Source organism: Juglans microcarpa x Juglans regia, chromosome 6S, assembly GCF_004785595.1.
Source record: "Juglans microcarpa x Juglans regia isolate MS1-56 chromosome 6S, Jm3101_v1.0, whole genome shotgun sequence".
NCBI classification, from domain to species: Eukaryota; Viridiplantae; Streptophyta; class Magnoliopsida; order Fagales; family Juglandaceae; genus Juglans; species Juglans microcarpa x Juglans regia.
The window spans coordinates 12226056-12243646 of NC_054605.1; the positions used below are offsets into that span (position 1 = coordinate 12226056).

Below are 17591 nucleotides of genomic sequence, written 5' to 3' on the forward strand. Positions count from 1 at the left end.
GTATAGGCCACGCCTTCTTAGCTTGTCGATAGTCCAAATTTTCCCGTGAGATGCTAGCCAACCGAAAAAGACCACTAAGAAGTTTTTGTTCCCTGTAGATGTCCAAAGCAAGCGATCCTCTCCATCTGCATGGAAGTTCAGCGCATATAATGCACTGTAGAAATCAGCATTATCTCCCAATTTCCAGTCCTATGTCGCCATCTCACTGACCATTGAGCGGAGTCAAAGGAGAAGGCCATATTATCAGTAACTGTGGTGTCCTTATCAAACGCAATCCTGAAAAGAGAGGGAAAAGCAATCTTCAAAGCAACATCACCACACCAAGTGTCGTGCCAAAATCTGACTTGTGTGCCCCTACCCACTGCAAACCTGCAATTAACAAGTAAGCCTTCCCAGCCATTACGAATAAATTTCCACACACCCACACCATGGGCCCTTCTTACTTCATTAGAGGACCAACCTCCCCAAATGCACCCATATTTAACATCGATAATTTTCCTCCAAAGGGCATCTCTTTCCTTATGATACCGCCATAACCATTTTCCTAGGAGAGCCTTGTTGAAAGTTCTCAATTTATGAACCCCCAAACCACCATTGGACAAAGGTGTGCATACCTGATCAAATGAAAATTTTCTACGTCCTCACAACTGCCCCAAAGGAAATTACAAAAAAGCTTCTCCAGTCTATGCGCCATGCTGGCAAGCAAGGGAAATAGAGATAAGAAATATGTCGGGAGATTGAAGAGTGTGCTCTTAATTAAAGTGATTCTGCCACCTTTGGACAAGTAAAGTCTCTTCCAACCTGCTAGTTTGCACTTGATCTTCTCAACAATCACATCCCACATTGCCTTAGATTTATAAGGGATCCCCAGAGGGAGCCCAAGGTACTTCATAGGCAAGGATGACACCTTACAACCCAAAATGGAAGCCAAGTTGCTTAAGATTAACCGAGCCAACTTGAACAGTTTTATATTTTGATAGATTCATCTTTAGACCGGACACAGCTTCAAAGCAGAGCAAGGAGGCTCTCAGGGAGCAAATCTGATCGGGAACTGGCTCACAAAAAATCAGCATGTCGTCGGCAAAAAGTAGATGAGAGATTGATAGACTACCTTGTGAGGAGCCGCCTACAGAGAACCCCGAGATGAAGCCCCATTCCACCATCCCTTTCAACATTCTACTCAGAATATCCATTACTAAAATGAATAGGAAAAGGGATAAAGGATCCCCTTGCCTCAAGCCCCAAGAGCTATTGAAGAAGCCTTATGGAGTGCCGTTAACCAAAACAGAGAATCTAACTGTTGTGATACAATGCTTCATCCATTGACACCACCGTTCCCCAAAGTCGTACTTGTCAAGTATATACATCAAGAAATCCCAATTTCCATGATCAAAAGCTTTCTCCATATCCAATTTGCATAAGATACCTGGAATGCCAGCTCTGACTCTACTCCCAAAGCATTCATTAGCGATGAAGACTGAGTCTAGTATTTGCCTTCCTTTTACAAAGGCGTTTTGGGACGTCGAGATGATCTTCCCCATGATAGTGCTCAACCACTAGGCTAGCACTTTGGAAATGATTTTATAAATCCCATTCACCAAACTAATAGGACGAAAATCTTGCACCTCCACCAACCTTGCCCTTTTTGGAATAAGGGCAATAAATGAAGCATTGAGGCTTTTCTCAAATTTCCTAAAAGAGTGAATTTGAGAAAGTCCTTCATGATGTCCTCCTTGACAATGTCCCAACTAGCCTGGAATAAAGCCATTGTGAAACCATCTGGACCTGGGGCCTTGTCTTTTTCCATCCCCTTTAACACTTTAAGCACCTCCTCCTCTTCGAACGGTCTCTCCAACCAAGTTGCACTTGGTGGATCAATAGACTCAAAAATCAGCTCATCTACCTTGGGCCTCCAATGATGTTGCTCCTTAAAGAGCTGGTCATAATAGTGGACAATGTTATAGCTACTCTATCTGAAAGAACCCTCCCTTCTGAATGAAGAACCTCGATGGCGTTGGTTCTTCGATGGGAATTAGCTACTCAATAAAAAAGCGTTGTGCACTTATCCCCTTCCATTAACCAAAGGGCCCAAGATTTTTGTCTCCAGGATATCTCCTCCATGAGTGTGATTTGTTCCAGCTCAGCTACTACAACCATTTTCCATACCTTCTCATCAACCGGGAGGGCCCCAGTCACATTTTTTACCTCAAAACGCTGCAGTTCCTAAAAAGGTTAATCCTTTGGTCATTTAAGTTCCCAAAAACTTTTGTATTCTATTTTCTCAGGTCATTTTTCAAGGCTTTAAGTTCCTTGGCTAAAGCAAAACTAGGAGTACCGAGATCTGATACGAGGACCACCACGATCTAATCTTATCCATGAACCCCTCTACCTTCAACCACATATTTTCAAATTTAAAGTATCTCCGCCCCTCGTGGAGGCCCCCGCAATCCAATAAGAGTGAAAAGTGGTCCGAGCAGAGCCTGGGGAGGCGTTTTTGGCATAGGTTGGGAAAGTGTGCCTCCAAGGAGAGACAATATATCTATCTAGCCTAGACCAAGCCCTCCCATTAGACCAAGTGTAGTCGCCCCCATCTAGAGGTAAGTCAATCAAGTCCAGCTTGAAAATTAAAGCTGAAAAGTTGGTCATAGCTGACCCCGAGCTAGAAGCCCCCGAACATTTGCTCAAAAACCAAGTGATGTTGAAATAACCTCCGATGCACCGCAAGCCATCCTACCAATTGCACAAACCAGTGATCTCATCCCAAAGAAGCTTTCTATTGTTGTTGTCGTTAGGCCCGTAAACTCCTACAAATCCCCACCCAAAACCATCATCCAAGCTTGTGAAAGAACATGCTACCGCAAACTCTCCAACAAACTCCTCCACCAAATCAACTACTTTCATGTCCCACATCACTATGATGCCCCCCTGAAGCGCCCTTTGAAGCAAGGCTAGTCCATCCTACACAAGGATAGTTCCATAAACTACTAATAATCTTCCTGTCGACGTACTTCAATTTAGTCTCCTGCAAACAAATAATGTCTACCTACCAATCCCGTATTAAGTTCTTCACTCTAAGGTGTTTGTTTGAGTTATTCAAACATCAAACATTCCATGAAAGGATCTTGGGCTTCATGGGTCGCCTAAGTTTGCCCTGTCATTATTCCTCCCCTCACTAGTGCTTCCTTCCCTTGTTTCATAATTAATGGAACAAGATAGCCTCTTAAGCTCCCTTTCTTTTTTAGAGGCAAATCTAGCTATGAGGGGTTGTCCTGCTTCAATGGTCGTAAGTAGCGCTTTAAATTGATCCTCGAATCCTTCACAAGAGATCCCTATGCAGTGTCGGACTTCATCAACCTACTTTAGTACCCAATCTGACTGTGGATCAGTTCACAGAAGCATTGGAGACAGAGACAAAATAGGATCGAGGTTGTCCCCAGGGTCCCCAATTCATAAAAGGGAACAATATCTCCAGACGCTTTGCAAGCCAAGTGTAGATCTGACCCAATTGATGCCTCATCGTCCAAGAGTGCCTCATCTTCAGAAACAGTCTCCTCTTCTTCTTCCACCGTACATAGAACCTTGGAAGGGATCTCAGTTGCTGCCATCGTAAGAGGTCCTAGGCCCTCGATTGCGTGGTCCTAGAGGGAGCCTCCAGAAGTTGTGGGACTTGGAGTCTAGCGGGGGCTTCGACCAACCCAGGTGAGGCCTCCACCTCATCTCGGTTGTTTACTCCTCCAAGGCTGAGAGGTGGTCCAAGTTACAAATCATGGGGATGCCTGAGGAGGACGATCCACTCTGTGTTGACGATGAGCTTTTGATGGCCTGAGAACAGGCGGCAACTTCATTTCGGGCCAACCCTAAAGTGTCGTCGCCAGCATGTCCTTTAGGAGTGCTTTGTTTGGGCCAGTAGGACCGTCAGGGGTTATCGACCTTTTTTGTGATGCCGGTGGGGTAGTCGGCGTGGAGGCCGGAGGGTTTGGGGCTCTCAAGCCCGAGGTGGATGAGACTCGAGTCCGAGATGAGTCCTTTGCCCACCAAACAGAGTTGGTGGGCCTAAGCAGTTATCCAATTGCAAGCCCAACCCATGTTGGTGGATGAGAGTCAGCCCCCTTTCTGCTCACGCCCAGTCCAGCAGGCACTCCACTGCCCCTACTTAAATTCTCCACAACCCTTACCAAATTTCACCTGGAGCTCTCCCTTCCTCGCAGGTACCTCCTTCTACACAAACCCACTGCCCTAGCCCGTAACCTCTCGTAAGCCCAAGTCCACTTTCCTCATCAGTGCAAAGATCTCCTCATATATGCCTAAAAAATGGCTTCTGACAGCCCACAGCACCCCTTCTATATCTCCCATCGTTGCACCAACGACAAAGGCTCCCCTACCATCCATGTCAGAGGTAGGCATGCTGTCGTGATTTCCTACACTGCCAAAGCATGTATCCTTCATCTGAGCCCTATCGGCCACCACAGAAGAGTCGAGCCTTATCGGCAACCTCAGAACCGAGGCGTAGGTGGCTCATTTGAAAGGCAAAAAACTCTCTGCTTCCATATCCCTAGCTGTCTCCCTTCCCTTTCAGAGGCCAACAATAACTTTCCAGAGGTGGTAAGGAAAATCCTCCCAGCCACTACCCTTCGAACCTTCAGGGACAATCACCGAGCCTCTCCTTATGATATTCCTGAGCTCTGCCAAGTGTAAGAAACAGCCCCTGGAGTTAATGTGCCGTTTAATGGTGAGGACTCCATTCCCCATCCTCGTTTGCCTGATGAAATTTTCACGTCGACGAGAGGCTAACCCTTCCTCCACCATCTGAACCACCCGTGTAGCCAACGCCCTACCTAAGACGATAAACGTAACCATTCTTCTACTTCTTTCAGTGATGCGAACACTACTACCCTCCAACGAAGGATTTTGCTTCCACTGTAAAATGCCTTTCATCCTCCATGTGGTGAAAACAAAGATGACTAAAAAAGGAAAATGGAGAAGAAAGAATAAGACAAATGTCATGAATCAAGAGGATCAACTCCGGCGAGGAGCACCGGAGGTGAGATTACAAGCAAGCATGAAAATGATGTACAGAGAGAAACCTTTTACATCAAGATGAGCTTAGAATGCTTTTTCTTAATGATGATTTTTTTTCATCGTAGAACATGAGAAAAGAAAATGCTATTTTTTCTGGAAACATAAAGGCCAGTTGAATAGCAGACACAAAAGCATATGGAGGTGGCAATCTTTACTGCATTTCGGAGAAGAGTAGGAAGACGTTGAAATCCCTTCATCTGAGTAGAGGGATGGCTATGGAGGTGGAGGAGTGTTTGAGGTCTTCTGGAAAAATGGATTCATATCAGGCTGGTTGAATAGACTCGCATGGAAAGTTTGTGAAGGTGGTTGAGTATGGCAATGGAATGGGGAAAGGTATTATTGTGATTCCTGAAGGTTGGAAAGGGAGTGGTTGGGTTGGTTTTGTGAGGAAAATGAGAGAATTGGTTGATTTTAAACACGAGTACAAAGGTGAGACTAACAATCGTAGTGCTTCACAGGATTCAAGAAGTAAAGAGGGATTTCGGCCACCTTTAACAGAGGTTTTCTTTCTTCTCGTGAAGCATCGTACTTGTCGGCGTTGATGAATCCGGCGACTGGGTCCACTAGTTTACGTTAGAAGGGTGGCCATGGAGTTCATAGGAAGGTAGTGCCTCAGCAGAAGGGAATACTAGGGAAGAATGTTTGAATCAAGTGTCCCGGCAGAATCGTAATGATGGAGGAGCCAATGGTTGGTCTTCCGAGGTGATGCAGAGATATGGAGAAGTCGAGGGGTCTCTGTGGCATATCAAGGCAGAGCTCATTGGCTAGAAGGAAAGGCTCGATGATTTGGTGAAGAAAGTAGATGGGGGCATGGGCTTGCTTGTGGGCTTGGGTTGGGAATTTATGGGTAATAAGGTGTCTAATGGGACGAAGGGGGAGTTGTCTGGGTTGCGTGGGTCTAAGGCCAATAATGTGAATAATGGAAATGGGCTGGTTAAAGGCCCAATTATTAGGCCATTGAAATGGCGGGCTCAAACCAACCTAGGGCTTTTGAGATCTAAAAGCCCAACAAGAGTGGTGGCTCTAATAGAGGTTCCATCTCCACAGAGAGGTCGGCAGCGGCAAGTGATTCTTCTGGGGGTTCTCCAACGTTGAGTTTTTCTCAGGCGAGCCTTCAACAAGGATTCATAGTTCCAAGCGCCTAATTTGCAAGGCAGCTCAGCCCAAGCTTATGACGGCTCCATTGGAAGTGTCTTCAACACAGACTGAGTCAACGGAGGTAGGAGACTCTTCTAGGGGTACTCTGGTGTCAAGTTTCACTCTGGCAATAGGGATGTCGTTGTCTTCTCTAGATCCTGTGGCTCTGATGGAAGTGTTTCATAGCAGGAAGAATGTAGGGGAATTGGTGCTCTGTAATGGTGGTATTGGGATGGTGGCAAGGAGAGTCAAAGTGGAGAAGGATGACTATAGTGAGAGGATGAGGGTGTCTGTCTCAGGGTATGCCAAGAAGTCTGTTTTTGGGGTTCCGTGTACCCAAATTAATCACTCTGATTTGCATATGGTTTTTGGTGGAGGTGAAGGTTCTAAGTTTTGTGAATATGGTGAGTTGTTTGAATCAAATGAGGATCTTGATCCTGATCTATTATGCTCCACTCCTCCAAGCACTGAATGGACAAATAAATTATCTGATTGTGTGATGAGGAAGGTGGAAGCAATCATGTATTGTGTGTGGACATCCCCTATTGTGATGGTTTTGACGAACAATTTAGAGCTCTCCTTATAGCTATTGAGGCTAGTCAACCTTCCTTGGCCAGATGGACTTCAAAAAAGGAGCGCAAATTGAAGAGATTGGAGTGTTCAATCAGCTATAATGCTAGCAGAAGGAGTGACTTTGTAGAAAAAGGCAAGGAGAGGGCTGCCAACAATTATCCATGAAACCTAAGATCATATCTTGGAATGTTCGGGGGCTTAATGATTTCAGAAAACATCTCTGGGTGAAGAATTTGATTCGGAAGTGGAAGGCTGGTGTTATTTGCTTTCAAGAAACTAAACTGAAGTTTGTTAATCAATCTATATTGTTAATAGTTTGTGGAGCTGTCATTGTGTGGGCTAGGTTGAGTTAGTTTCGAATGGGGCTTCAGAAGGCATCATGGTGGCGTGTCGTTTTAAGAGTGTGGATGATGGAGTCGAATGGGCTTTTGCGGGGGTTTATGGCCCAAAGTCGGATACTAGTAGGAGAATTTTGTGGGATGAAATGGCAGGTCATTGTTGTTGGTGGGATCTCCCTTGGTGTTTCGGAGGGGATTTTAAAATTACTCGGTTTTCTTGTAATCGAGTAGGGGATTCTCATATCTCTCATGCTATGACTGTATTTTCAGATCTCATTTTTGAGTTAGATTTGATTGATTTACCTATGGCGGGAGGGGATTTTATGTGGTGAAATGGGAGAGCATAATCTAGGTTGGACAGATTTTTGGTGTCGGCTTCTTAGGAAGCTTCTTTTCCAAATTTGTGTCAGAAAAGGCTTCCGAGAATTGTTTCTGATCATTATCCTATTATGTTGGATTGTGGGGGCATTGTTAGGGGTGTAGATACTTTAAATTTGAAAACATGTGGTTGGAAGATAAGGGTTTTGTTGATAGGGTGAGGATGTGGTGGTCTTCATATCATTTTTCAGGTACTCCTAGCTTTGTATTGGCAGGAAAACTTAAAACACTAAAATAATACTTGAAGAAATTGAATGCGGAGGTGTTTGGGAATGTGAAAATAAAAGGAAGCAACTTATTGAACAGTCGCAGGTTTTGGAGGATAGGGAGCTGTTGGGAATATCTCCAGTGAGGAAAAAAGGGGGTGGTTGCTGATTTAGAGAAGATCACTCTCATGAAGGAAATTTCTTGGAGGCAAAAATCCCGGGTTCCTTGGTTGAAGGAAGGCAACAAGTGTACAAAATTTTTTCACCAAATGGCGAATTCCTATCGTAGAAATAATGACATTAAGATTCTTCATGTCGGCGATAACATTCTTTCGGATCATGGGGCCATTAAGAATCATATTATGAATTATTATGAGAAGCTTTTTTGGGAAGAATACATATGAAGACCAAAGTTAGATGGGCTGGTTTTTTAGTCCATTGATCAATTGAGTGCGAGGTGGTTGGAGAGAACCTTTGAAGAAGAGGAAGAACTTGATGTGTTTAGAGGCAAGGCAAGGCAAGGGATGAGGCTCTGGGCCCAGTTTTTCTGTGGCTTTCTTTCAAACTTGTTGGGAAATAGTGCGAGAAGATATTATGAAAGTTTTTCTTAAATATCATTCGTTTATGAAATTTGAGAAAAGTATTAACGCTACATTTATTGCACTCATTCATAAAAAGGCGGGGGTTGTGGAAATGAGGGATTTTCGGCCTATTAGCTTGGTAAATGGGGTGTACAAAATCATTTCCAATGTGCTAGCTGATCGCATGAGTGCGGTGATGGATAAGATTATTATGAAGTCTCAGAATGCATTTTTTAGGGGAAGACAAATCCTTGATTCGGTTTTAATAGCCAATGAATGTTTGGAAAGTAGAATAAGAATGGGCAAATCTGAAATTTTAGTTGGACATCGAAAAGGCATATGATCATGTTAATTGGGAGTTCCTCTTCTACTTACTTGGGAGATATGGCTTTGGTGAGAAGTGGTGTTCGTGGATAAAGCATTGTATTTCGTCTGCTAGATTCTCTATTTTGGTGAATAGCACTCTAGTCGGCTTTTTCAATAGTTCCCATGGATTGAGACAAGGAGATCCTTTGTCTCCTTTTCTTTTTGTATTAATTATGGATGCTTTGAGTTGAATGATTGAAACGGCGGTGGAAGGGAGTTTTTTGTTGGGTTTCTTGGTGGGAGATGAGTCTCGAAGCAGCATTATAGTCTCACATATTTTACAATTTGGGTGCTCCTCACAAATCTATTACAATTTGGGATGGGATGATGAGAGAGATTTTAGAGGATGTTGGCTGGTTGGAAGAAGTTATACTTGTCAAAAGGGGGAAGAATTACCTTAATAGAGAGCACGTTGTCTAATCTTCCTACATATTTCTTTCTCTAATGATGGGCATTCTTTGATTGTTCATACTTTAGCAGTTTTAATTAAACAATGATTACATTTTTTTTTTCTCTCTGTACACACGAAATATCATGAAGTTGGTGTTACTTCGTTGATGGTGTTCTATTACTGGCGTAAGACTTTTGCAGTGATAAGCGTTTCGTTCTCTTTTGTTTGTCATTTGGATGGTTGCGATGGGGTCATGCAGAGATGCTTTTATTGATCACAAGACTTTGCGTTTAAGAGGGAAAACGAGATGTGGTGGAGAATCACAGAGGGTAGTTGCCAAGTGGTGAAAGATATCTCTATCAATCATGAAGCTCTGGTGTGGCTGGCTTCAATGGTGAGGAAATGTGTGGCTTCAGTGGGATCCTCTGAGTTCCTTAGAACTCGTAGAAAAGGGAACCACGTGCTCGTGGTGCAGAGGTGTCACAACTATCATGGCAGGTTCTTCTCTCTCTATCAGAGTTCGATCACGAGAAGAAGCGAGGTCTGATCGTGGTGCCGGGAGGGTGGAAGGGGGAGGGTAGGAGGAATTTCGACGACACCTTGAAGGAGCTTTTGTCTTCATCCTCTGGTATGTGCAAGGAAAATAGAGTCAGAGGGGCATGGGAAAGTTGAAACAGGCAGGGATGTCGAAGGAGGTTGGAAGAGGAGGTGGTCCTCCACGAGTGCCTCCACCATCGTCGACAGTGCATCAGTCGACTCCTCGATCTTACAAAGAGGTACTCCAAGGGTAGAAGGCGATACCTCGAGCCACGAAACTTGCAGAGAAGGCAGGCCTGCCAGGTACAGGCAGCTCTATCATTTTGGCAAAGGTGCAGAGTTGCGAGGGGGGTGGCAGGGATGTGGTGGGTCTAAATGAGGTAAGGGTGTTACAAGTGTTGGCTGAAATGGAACAAGAAGTGGGATATATGATGGATAATATATTTTTGCTAAACCGGTGTGTTAAGGGGAAGGGCGCTTTGCAGGTGGGCTTGGGCTTGGGCTTGGGCCCAGGCTTAGGGACAGGGGGGTATTAGGCTTACTAATCACGCTGGGCCGTCAAAGGGAAATGGGTCAAGCCAAGGATTAGGCCCAAAAAGGGTCTGGATGGAGAAGAATCGGGTCTTGGCCGATATATTGACCCAGTGTCTTAGCAGCTCCCCCACGGCGCCGATATGTGTCCTGTCGAACCCAACTACAACACAAAAACTTCCGCTAGTCGCCGACGACCATCTTGGTGGGTCGGCACAGTCACATCGGCGGGAGGAAATCGAGGATGGGGAGATGTTAGAAGACCTCGATGGTGGGGTTGCTTTTGATGGGGGATTAAGGAGCTCTCAACGCAGCCCAACCACCTAGCGACGGAGGTACCTACTACAGAGATTGTCCCATGGATGGGTGACCAGTTCCTTTCGGGTGGAATGATCATGGGTGGCTTGGGGAGCACAACAGAGGTGCTGCTTGGGGAGTCGCAGTCGACTTGCTCTTTAGGGGGAAGTGATGCCAGTTGGCTTACAGAAGGGCGCTAATAAAGGTGGCGGAGATACATGGGATGCAAGGCCAGATGGATTTTCAGATGGCTTTCAGATGGTGGTTTGTGAGAAAGGGGAGGATAAAAATGAGTTGGGTAGTCCTACCCCACTATGTGCTATTCCGCTAGTTTTTAAATCTTCGGATTGGGTGCTAAAAACAGTGGCGGAGTTACAGGGGTATGTAGGGATTTCCTGTCAATGCTTCAAAGAGCAATTTAAGGCCCTTTTAGTTGCTATAGAAACAGGTAGACCAATGGCGTTGAAGTCAGCAGCCAAAAAAGATAGAGAGCTAAAAAGATTGATTTGTTCTATTAATTATGATAACAAACAGAGTAGTGTTGGAAGGAAAGGTTGAAGGGGCGGGGGAGTTGTTTATGTTATGAAGCCTAGAATCTTATCGTGGAATGTTAGGGGGATCAATGATGTTAACAAGCGACTTCGCATTCGATCCCTTCTCTGTAGTTGGAAAGCTGATATTGTTTGTCTTCAACAGACTAACCTGTGCCATGTTGACAGAAATATTTTCGAAGCCTATTGGGTTGTTCTTGTGTGGGGTGGAGTTATTTAGCTTCTTTGGGCACTTCAGGAGGGATGTTGTTGATGTGGGATATGAGAGTGGTGGAGTTAGTAGAGGATTGTATTGGGAATTATTTAGTGATTGGGTCTTTCAAGAATATTGAGGATGGGTGGAGGTGGGCTCCTGCGGGTGTGTGTGGACCTAATGCAGATCGAGAAAGGAGCTATTTGTGGGAGGAACTGGCGGGTTTGTATTATTTATGGGAATTACCTTTGGGTCGTGTGCGGGGACTTCAATGTTGTACATTTTCCATGTGAGAGGGAAAGGGCTACTTATTTGACAAGGTCGATGGAAGACTTCTCGGAGCTGATTTTTTATCTTAACTTGATTGATCTTCCTTTGATTGGATGATTTTTCACGTGATCGAATAGTAGAGGGCGGTCAAGGTTAGACAGATTTCTAGTTTCTACTTCTTGGGAGACACATTATACGAACCTAAGCTAGAAGAGGTTGTCACAGGTATGCTCTAATCATTTTCCCATCTTGTTAGATTGTGGGGGCATTCATGGAGGTAGGCGTTACTTCAAATTTGAGAATATGTGGCTACAAACAGTTGGTTTTGTGGAGATGATGAGGGATTGGTGGGATTCCTATTCCTTTCAAGGTACCTCCAATTTTATTGTGGCTGGTAAACTCAAAACCCTTAAGTTGGATTTAAAGAAGTGGGACATTGAGATTTTCAAACACAAGGATGAGCAAAAAAGTCTTCTTTGGAATGAGCTGCATTCTCAAGAAGTAGGGGAGGTCACTGAGGAGTCCTCGTTGAGAAAGATTGAGGTGGTGTCTGAGTTAGAAAATGTTTTGTTGATGGAAGAAATTTTTTGGAGACAAAAATCAAGGATGACATGGTTGAAGGAGGGCGACAAATGGACTAAGTTCTTTCACAAAATGGCAAATTTCCACAGGTGTAATAATGTGATTGAGGTGATCCAATCAGGTAACACAGTGCACCAAACCCCGAAGGTTATTCAAGACCATATCGTGAACTATTATGAAGACCTTCTCAAATAGACTGGTGTGGCGTCCTAACAAAGCTCTTTAACTTGGGATGGTAATGGGGAGGAAAGAAAGTTTCACTTGGTTAGTTGCAATAAGGTTTGTTCCCCGGTCTCTTGTGGAGGTTGGGGGGTGCAAAATTTGAGGCTTTTTAACAAAACTCTTCTTGGGAAATGGCTTCGGAGGTATCATATTGAGAGGGATGCATTATGGAGAAATATTGCGGATGTTAAATATGGGAGGATGCAAGGGAGTTGGTGTTCTAATGAAGTAAAACAAACGAGCGTATGGGGTGGGTTTGTGGAAGTCCATTTGGATGGGATGGGGGGAATTTGTCAAATATATTAGACACAAAGTGGGGGATGGGACAAAGATTAATTTTTGGCATGATATTTGGTGTGGGGATTCAGCTCTTAAGTATGTTTATCCCAATCTTTTTAAGATTGCTAGGGATCAAGGTGCTGCAGTGGCTGATTCCTTTTATTTTTTTAATAATAATCTTCATTGGAATGTGGAATTTAATAGAGATGTGCATAATTGGGAAATATATGTAGTCTCTAACTATTTTGGAAGATTATATGATATGAAGATTGCTCAAGGAAGGGAGGATAGTCTGCTGTGGTTGCATGCTGAAAATTCCAGATTTTCGGTTAGCTCCTTTTATAAGGCGTTAGCCTGTCATTGTGTCAAAGATTAACCCTGGAAATGCATTTGGAGATCTATGCTGACTAGTAAGGTGGCATTTTTCTCTTGGTTGGTCTCTTGGAAAACTTTTGACCATGGATAACTTGAGAAAACGAGGACTATTTGTAGTAAATTGGTGTTTTATGTGTAAAAAAAGATAGTGAATCTGTTGACCATCTTTTTCTTCATTGTGAGGTCGCTAAGGGGAAGAGATCACATCTCATCACATCTCATTCCCAAACATCACTCAAACACAAACACTTTTCAATTTTAAATATTCAACATTTCATCTAATCATTACCTAATCATTACAATTTTCTCAAACTTACAAACAAAACACAAAAACCAATTTAAATTTTTCAAATCCAAAAACAAATATAATATTAAAAAATTATATTCTAACAATATTTTAACTTTATAATATTTTTATACAACTTTTTCTCTCTCCTTTCCAAAAACCAATAAAATATCGTAACTCAAATCATTTCACTACTATTCACAAATTTCTCATCTCGTCTCATTCTCCAAGCATCCCCAAAGACTTTGTGGAATGAGATCTTCGGTAGGACAGGTATTGCTTGGGTGATGCCTAAGCATGTGATGGACCTTTTTGCATGTTGGCAAGGTTTCGTGGGGAGACAACGTAGTGTAGTCGTGTGGAAGATGATCCCTTTGTGCTTGATGTGGTGCTTATGGTTCGAGACGAATGGGAGGTGCTTTGAAGACAGAGAACACTCGATAAGAAAACTTAGGGAGCTTTTCTTTAGTACCTTGTGTTTTTGGGCTAAGGCTCTTGTATTGAATGGAGATAATTTTCATGATTTGCTTTAGTCGTTTCTTGTTTTAGGTTGTATTTAGGTGTATTCTCTTGTATACTTCATGTGTACTCGAGCTACGCATATTTACTTGGAATAAAATTCTCATATTAATTATAAAAAAATCACATTCATTATAGAATCCGTTTTCTCTCTAACAACAAAATCAAGTTTCAAGTAAAAGATGAGAAATGTATTACCATTCAAGAACATACATGGTGCCAAGGATTAGAATTGTATTACCATATGTTTTACATATATATATATATATATATATATATTTAAAAGATATACCCATATGTGTGTTTGTGTGTGCGTGCACGCTAGAGTGTGTGTAAAGATTTGGACCATGACAATAGGAATTCAAAATACCATCTCTAAGTTCAATAACATTTTCAAAACAAATCCACACTTTAACTGCTAAAACAAATCTACCAATTATAAAAAATATTTAGCAAAAGCCGATTACAGCCAACCTTCCTTGCACCATGATTGCCATTTATAAATAGTTCTAAAAATAATGAATTGAAACCTACCTTCTAGTTTCTGGTGAGACAAGGTTCTTAGCAAAGGCTTCAGGGAAGCTCTCGAAACGTTTATGTACCATTTCAATTGAACGTATCTGACATAAATCAGCAATAAGCAATTGACAATGTAAGAGTTCTGAAGAAAGGGGAATTAAAAACTACCACATTATAAATGAATATTTCGAGTGTGGCCATTAAAAAAAGCACTCCCTGTTGCTGAAGAAATAAACCATAAAAATATAGATACCTCGCCTAAGCGAGCTCGTGCACCCTTTACACCACCAACAATTGCTGACAAAACAGTGTACCAGATGTGGATGTCCATGAGATAGATCTGAAAAAGAGAAAATATTTAGAAATTGAGATATGGCCGAGTAGATATACTATGTGCATACTGATGGAACAAGAATAACATAGGCATAAAGGTTTCCAATTTGATCATAATACTAACTAAGAAAAGCCCTATGGCTGAGCCAAACCAGGGTGCAGGTGTCTCAGGCTCAATACTAACGATATATACCTTGACAGGTCAAATCATTATGCACTTGTGTTTGTGGATGAAGAGAAATAATAGGCGTTTTGATTCTTTTGAAGACCAAGAGCGTTCCTTGGATGAGCTGAAGAGATTCTTTTTTAACACTATTTTCTTGGTCTTCGGTCATAATTTGTAATGAGGACAGTTTTCGTAATTTGCATGTATCCATCACTATTGCTTAGTGGTAATTAGGCATATTCTGTGTATACTTCCTGTGTTGGGCTGTGCCTTTTTCTATTAATAAAGTTTTACTTTTACTTATAAAACACTAAGCACTTGTTTTGACCAACATCTAAAGCCAGCTACCATAACCCCAAGGGTATTGCCTCTGTTAATACAACATTCAGCTAGCAACCAGACATTGAATTCCTATCTGATATTGAAACAATGGAGCCAAAGATAAAGAATACTCACAGCCACAACAGGAGCCCATAGACAAGCTACAGTCAAGGCATTGTTATTTTCTGCCAAAATAACAAACATAAGTAGCAAATAGCAGCTGCTTCAATTACAGCATCAACCAGAAATTTTCTATTTCAACATAAAAGAATGAGTTCAGAGTCACCCATTTTTTTCAAATTTACATAAGCTCACCACTCCAGAATAATATTGGTATGGAATGCCCACATCTCAATTACTTATCATAAAAATAATTGTCTTCGTACAGAAATTCACTTCTATGTGCATGACTAATCCTTAAACACATTCCTGAATTTGAATTTAACACTACACAGACTAAATACTACCAGATAATGTAACATGGACCCAAATTTGAGAAACTCAGTGCAAACAAAAACAAAGTGACTAAAAAAAGATGAGGTCAGAAAAAGTAAATGAGCAATGAACTTACTCTTTGAGATCAAATCATGCCACGAGTAATCCAAAGACTGAAGCTTCACAATAATATTGGTGGGTTTCACTAGAGGTTTTATCTGTCATAGGAGTACAGATTAACAAAGGATATGTGCGTAATGAAAATCTATTCCTACATATCATAATACAGTCAGATATGAATCAACTATGAAAGGAAATATTAGGAAATGATGATTGCCTGGAGAAAGTAAGCAAATATGAATTTGCATGTCAAGATCACCAGCCAATAGAGCACATAGCTGCAATTCCAGGGTGATTAGAAATCTTACAAGCAAGACGCATCTACCACTCACTATGGTAAGATCATAATGAAAATGTGTCCTTTAAGAATCTGAATAACACTCCCCAACAATGTAAAATATGGTTAATATCAAATGTTTGATTTAGGAGAGAACCCTTAGAGGAAAACAGTTTATCATATACTTACTAAATAAAAGCAGTTTAGTATTATCTAAAACGAAAACGTAAAACAGGTTTTAAGAAACCAATTCTGAAATTCTTTAGTACAAAGCAAACCTGCAATAATCACCCATCCGCTCAAAAAGACCACGTCCAACATAGTATCTCTCCTGAAATATGCAGATTAAGAAGCAGATCATTCCATCAGTCATATCCTCTACATACTAATTGGACATTATTTCTATACAATACATATTGAACAGAACTTACCTGATAAATCCACTTAAAAAACTGAAAGAACGACTGATCAGACATTTCAGACAGAGTGTGACATGCTGGAACTTTCAGTAAAAAGGCAAAGACCAGACGTAATGCCGCATAAATGCCCACACCAACAATGTATATCCGGAAATAGAAAGAATTATTTGAATTATTGTCATTTCTTTCCTGCAGAACCTTCCTGAGAGTTTGCAACCATTTATAAACACAATTATCGGTATATAGTCACAAGTAAAGTAAAGACAGTTTGGCAGCTGACAACAAAAAACATATTGCAAACTCACAGGTAAATATATGTTACGACAACAGAGCTCAAGCCACACCAGAAAAACCTAATAACCAGTCTTGAGATAGCCATGCCTCTTGCTGTGGTGTAAGCCCCAAACATAAGCAAGACATCTAAACAACCTATGCAAGCAACACGTGATCCAATGAACAGAAGGCAAACAAGTGTAAAGATGGTGAGATTTGGCATTTATTTATGAGAAATGATAAAAAAATTCTGCGAAGACGCAAACAACATACTTTCTATAAAGTTCATAATTGCAAATGAGGGCCCAATGCTGAGTATTGTCTTGAAAGTATCTAAATCGATGTGTCCATTGTTGAAGGCTAAAATTGTCAAAATCTGTAATTAATGAGAAAATAAGCATCTGTTACCTTAACAATGAACAAGTTTCACTCAAAATAAACATAGGAATGCTTGGAAGCACAACAGTAACCTGGAACATTAAAGCCAAAAAAATCCAGAGACGATGAAAACTTCGGTACAAGTGAAGAAACGTCCGATGCTCAACAAAGGTGCTTTTACCAGTCTGCCAGTTTGAGGTAAAAAATGAAAAAATGAACAGAAGTTAAGTGAAAGGAAGTAAATATTTTTTTTTGTAAGTTAAGAGGATTATGTTAATGAAAATAGGCATGGCCCATGTACACTGGACGAAAGGAGGTAAGTGATTAGAGAATACAAACATTTAACACAAGCAGAATGACGATAGGAAGACCTGAGTTTCCTTTATAGCCTTTTTCTCTGAGCATCTATGTTTTGTAATTGTTATCATCACACAATTTACCAATTACCAACACCCTTGTATGGATGTGTAGCCAAGCCAAGTTTGGTTTTAATCAAATTTCAGTGCGGTAGGCACATCAGACAACTCATAATCACGTCAAATACCATCCCCCACACGGTACACCACACTTCATTTTAAACTTGGATAACAAATACTTGGCTGTTTCAGTTTTCCAAATTTGAGTAATGGAATATACAAAACAAGATTAATTTTGACCAA

General features: G+C 41.7%; 1 protein-coding gene across 1 annotated transcript in view; it reads right to left on the minus strand.

Annotated features, from left to right (window-relative positions):
- LOC121236887 (callose synthase 10) overlaps positions 1 to 17591 on the minus strand; it is a 64328-nt gene that overhangs the window by 28015 nt on the left and 18722 nt on the right. Inside the window, exons 13-22 of the mRNA XM_041133388.1 lie at positions 17025 to 17117; positions 16828 to 16930; positions 16587 to 16710; positions 16294 to 16483; positions 16141 to 16193; positions 15803 to 15863; positions 15602 to 15683; positions 15166 to 15215; positions 14464 to 14550; positions 14226 to 14311 (exon numbers count right to left, since the gene is read on the minus strand). Of these exons, the coding sequence (XP_040989322.1) occupies positions 14226 to 14311; positions 14464 to 14550; positions 15166 to 15215; positions 15602 to 15683; positions 15803 to 15863; positions 16141 to 16193; positions 16294 to 16483; positions 16587 to 16710; positions 16828 to 16930; positions 17025 to 17117 (929 nt within the window). The remainder of the gene's footprint in view (positions 1 to 14225; positions 14312 to 14463; positions 14551 to 15165; positions 15216 to 15601; positions 15684 to 15802; positions 15864 to 16140; positions 16194 to 16293; positions 16484 to 16586; positions 16711 to 16827; positions 16931 to 17024; positions 17118 to 17591) is intronic.